The 4115-nt window shown below is 36.1% G+C and overlaps 1 protein-coding gene across 1 annotated transcript in view; it reads right to left on the bottom strand.

Moving 5' to 3' along the window:
• Positions 1 to 1043: 1043 nt before the first annotated feature.
• Positions 1044 to 4115, bottom strand: part of SLC25A46 (solute carrier family 25, member 46) — a 53560-nt gene continuing 50488 nt past the window's right edge. Inside the window, exon 8 of the mRNA XM_006876758.1 lies at positions 1044 to 1939. Within this exon, the coding sequence (XP_006876820.1) occupies positions 1361 to 1939 (579 nt within the window). The 3' untranslated portion in view covers positions 1044 to 1360. The remainder of the gene's footprint in view (positions 1940 to 4115) is intronic.

The following is a 4115-nucleotide window of genomic DNA, read 5'->3' as shown; positions in this document are numbered from 1 at the left end:
TGCATGAGGAAATGAAACTTTAAAATATTCAATGATAGATCAATCAACTTTACATCATTTAACTACACAAAAAGCAGTCTACCCAACCAAGTGAAATTTAGAAATTGATAGAAAATTTTAATTAAATTGATTCAATATATATCTACGTATTTTTTTTGTTTTGTTTTGTTTTTTGCTTATTATTTGTTGAAATATACTTTTTCCTCTCCCTGGTATCCATAAAAAACAAGGACCAAATTCCCTTCAAGGTTTGTATTTTTCCTTCAATGTTCATCAAAACAATTTCAAGTACAAGGTTATAGGATTAAAGTTACTCTTCCCTTTATATATCTCTAGTCCTGCACACTAAATGTAAGCAAAACTGAAAGAAAATAAAAATTGAAGTAGTTATTTAATGATTACACAGAAGCAAGAGGTACAAATTTCCAGGTGAATTTTAATTCTGTCTCCTCTAACACAGTCATTCAGAAAGGCAAGTGAGGTTCTGTTTAGTACACAATTTGAAAATGTGGAAACAGGAATAGTTGTCATGATTATTTTATAATCTCTCTCTCTTAAGAGTAACTCTAAAAATAGCTTGATGGTTCACATACCTAGCTAAACAAAGCAAATTATGAATGTGACAAATTTTAAGTTGCTGGCACTAAAACACTGGTCTTCGATATGGGCAAGTTTATTTTATGCTCAACTTAAATCTTTGGGTATCTTAGTTTTTGATGTTTTACTCTTGGTGATATTCAAGCAGAAAGTACATGACTGTACTTTATGCAACACGCTGATCTGTAGGGATAAGGAAAATACTAAGTTTCATGGGTGTACATAAATGGTTTTATATAAGAAACATATAGCCATTAAAATGATTATATATGGAAAAATTTAAAACTTTTAAACTCCAGTTTACAGAGAGCCAAACTAATCTTCTAGTCTTTTTCACTGATGGTATAATTTATTTGTTAAAAAGGTAAACTATGACCTAATGTGTATAGTGTGGTTAAGGATGATATAACATTGATCTACAAGGTGAATTAAACATAACAGATACTGAAATTAGAGAAGAGTCAAGTCTATGAATCTTTGTCTTATATTTTATGACGAACTTTTGCTTTTGCCCAGGATCTTTATTTTCCAGGTCAGCATGAGTGCTATAGTAGCTAGCATTAAATTCCTATGAATATTATTTTAACGAGCTTTCAAATTTGGAATAATTGTGATAAAAAAAAAAAAGGGCTGTTTTAATATAATGAATGTGGGCTTTTTCTAACAGTGTCAGTTTCCCCCAGTATTTCACTTTTAACTCTAATAATTTCAAAACAATATGCAGATTATGTTTAGGTGACTAATCAGTGATGCAACCTAAATCTCAAACATTATTTTGAAGAAGTGTGGCATAAATAATTTTGGTAATCTGTAAAACAGCTGCATGCAGTGTATACTGTATTATAATAGCACCAAACCCTTTATAAAAACCAAGTACTCCTTCTTCCTGCCTTATGGTATTGATACAGTCTCTCATCCCCTCGTACTGTGTATTAATTGGAAGCACTTCATAGCCAAGGTCTGTATTGTCAATTATGGTGCGTGTTCCTTGAATGTGAAGGCGGTGTAAAACAGTTTCCAATGGGTAAAGTAAAATATCAGAGCAAAGACTGGCAGCAAAGTTAGCAATAAGTTCTGGAAAATAAGCATCCAACATACTTTGCACAGGGCTAGTGCTCTCTACTAGGTGGCTATGGTAAGTCTTTCTCTTTAGAATTAGTAGGACAAGCTTCTGAATGATTGAGCTGATGATGTAATGAAGAACTCCATGTAGCACCGTAGGGAAAATCAAGGAAACAAGTGGAAGTAGTCGTTTGCTATGAGGCACTCCCATACCTATCACTCTTCCAATTCCTTCTTTAACACATTCCAAAATTCCAGTATTATCTCGAATTATCTCACTCTGAAATCAAAATGATAAAATGAGTAAAATTTAACATTTGCATATTTTTGAAACATGAAAGGATACTTTCTAAGTCCCCTTTAAATTCAAGTTTACTAAGGTGAGAAAACATCATGGTTTCCAGACTTCAAATGTTATCTAGGTATTACATTCTGTTTTCAAATAAAATCTCATAAAACAAACAGTGATGAAACTGGATTCTATTCTTAATAGGGTAGGGAGAGATGTGGAGAGATACACACTTGGTTTCCCTACCCTCAAGAAGGATCTTAGAACTCATGTGAAACATGACTATTATGATGCCTAAAAGGCAAGATAGCCTATGTTTGAATTCTGGCTCTATTACATACAGACTATGAAATCATGAGGATTTTTATTAACTTCTCCCTCATTTTACCATTCTATAAAAATGAGATTAATACTCTCTATCTGGTATGGCACTGTAGAATAAATACTGTACTGTTAACCACAAGGTTAGCAGTTCAAACCTGCCAGCTGCTCCTTGGAAACCCTACCTAACTAGGGTCACACTATGAGTTAGAAAAGACAGCTTTATACAGAAAGTTGTTGTGTTACATAAGAAAATTCTTGGTACTCAGTCAGCACTCAATAAATGATAATCTTATTATCACTTACTATGATCTACAAAGCTTCTACTTTATTAATACATATGTTATTGCTGTTAACTGCCGGTGAGTTAACTTCGACTCACAGCAACCCTGAATAGGACTTCTGAGGAGCAGATGGTGAGTTTGAACTGCCAACCTTGTGGTTTGCAGTACAGTGTTGATCCTACAGTATCACAACAGGAGTCCATTAACAGATATGCTGTTGTTGTTGTTAAGTGCCATCGAGTCAGTTCTGATTCTTAGCGACCTTGCATAGGGTTTCTTAGGAGTGTCTGGTGAGTTTGAACCGCTGACCTTGTGGTTCAAACCGACCTTTTGGTCCAGTGCTTATCCTACAGTTCCACACCAGGACCCCATTAATAGACACAGACATTCTAAAAAGAAACCAAGCAGAAATACTGTAACTATTAAAGGAAATGAGTAAAATAAAAATTATCTGGAGGAATTTAAGAGCAGATTTGAACTGCCAGAAGAAAGAAATTATTGTACCTGAAGAGCATAAAGAAAAAAGGATGAAGAGAGAGAAACAAAAACCTACAGGAATTGTGGGACACCACACATGAAATGGAGTCCTGGTGTGGCACCAACCATAAAGTTGGTGGTTCAAACTCATCAACCTCTCCTCAGAAACCCTATACATGGTTGCTAAGAGTTGGAACCAACTCAATGGCATAACAAAAACAAATAGAAAATAACAACACTAATTAGGCAAACTAGCATATGCATCAAGGGAAGCCCAGAAGGAGGAGAGAGAAAGGGACATAAAGAAAATCTGAAGACATAATGGCAGAAACTGTTCAAATTTGATCGCAAATACGAATCTATGCATCATGAAACTCAATAAACTCCAAGTGGAATAAACACAAAGAACAAGAAGGAGGAGGGGAATGGATGAACAAGGCAGATGGGAGAACAGTTACGCCAATTTGCTTGGGCTAAGAGGGAGAGAGGTAAATAGTGGTGTGTGCACAATCTTGGAACAACAGGACTCTGGGATACAGGGAATGAGGCATGGTTTGAAAGGGTATAAGAGGGGAATAATGTTAAGATGCTTGTCTGTCTTTTGAACCTTGGTTTTCTTTGCATACCATTGTAAAATAGACACTTGAGGGGGAGAGAAAGGAATAGCCAGAAACATCACCATAGAAAGCTTATAAGTTCGTCTTCAGACTATAACTGACTGGAATACCTAAAATGAGGCTACAACTTGCCCAGTGAAGGAGGCTTCCTGTGGAACCTTTGAATTGCCTGAGACCAAAGGTGGAATCCTGAACCCCATCCAGAATCTTCTGAGGTGGGAAATCTCTACTTGAAAGGACAAGCAGACCAGCCTGGAGTGGCTAGAAGAATAGAGGATACTTCTTGAAAGACTGGCAGGAAAAATAAAAAATAATAATGGCAGGCCAACTGACTACTACAAGAACAAGCAAGTTGTTCTCCCAAGACCCATCAAGGCAAGTGGTCGGGTCCCCTCATGGCAAACCCTCTTTCAAGACTAAGACTCAAGGGGAATACATGAGCAGGCACGTGGTCTGACTGGTGATCAC

The sequence above is a fragment of the Chrysochloris asiatica genome, unplaced genomic scaffold (genome assembly GCF_000296735.1).
Source record: "Chrysochloris asiatica unplaced genomic scaffold, ChrAsi1.0 scaffold00411, whole genome shotgun sequence".
NCBI classification, from domain to species: Eukaryota; Metazoa; Chordata; class Mammalia; order Afrosoricida; family Chrysochloridae; genus Chrysochloris; species Chrysochloris asiatica.
This window is presented reverse-complemented; position numbering and strand designations above follow the sequence as displayed.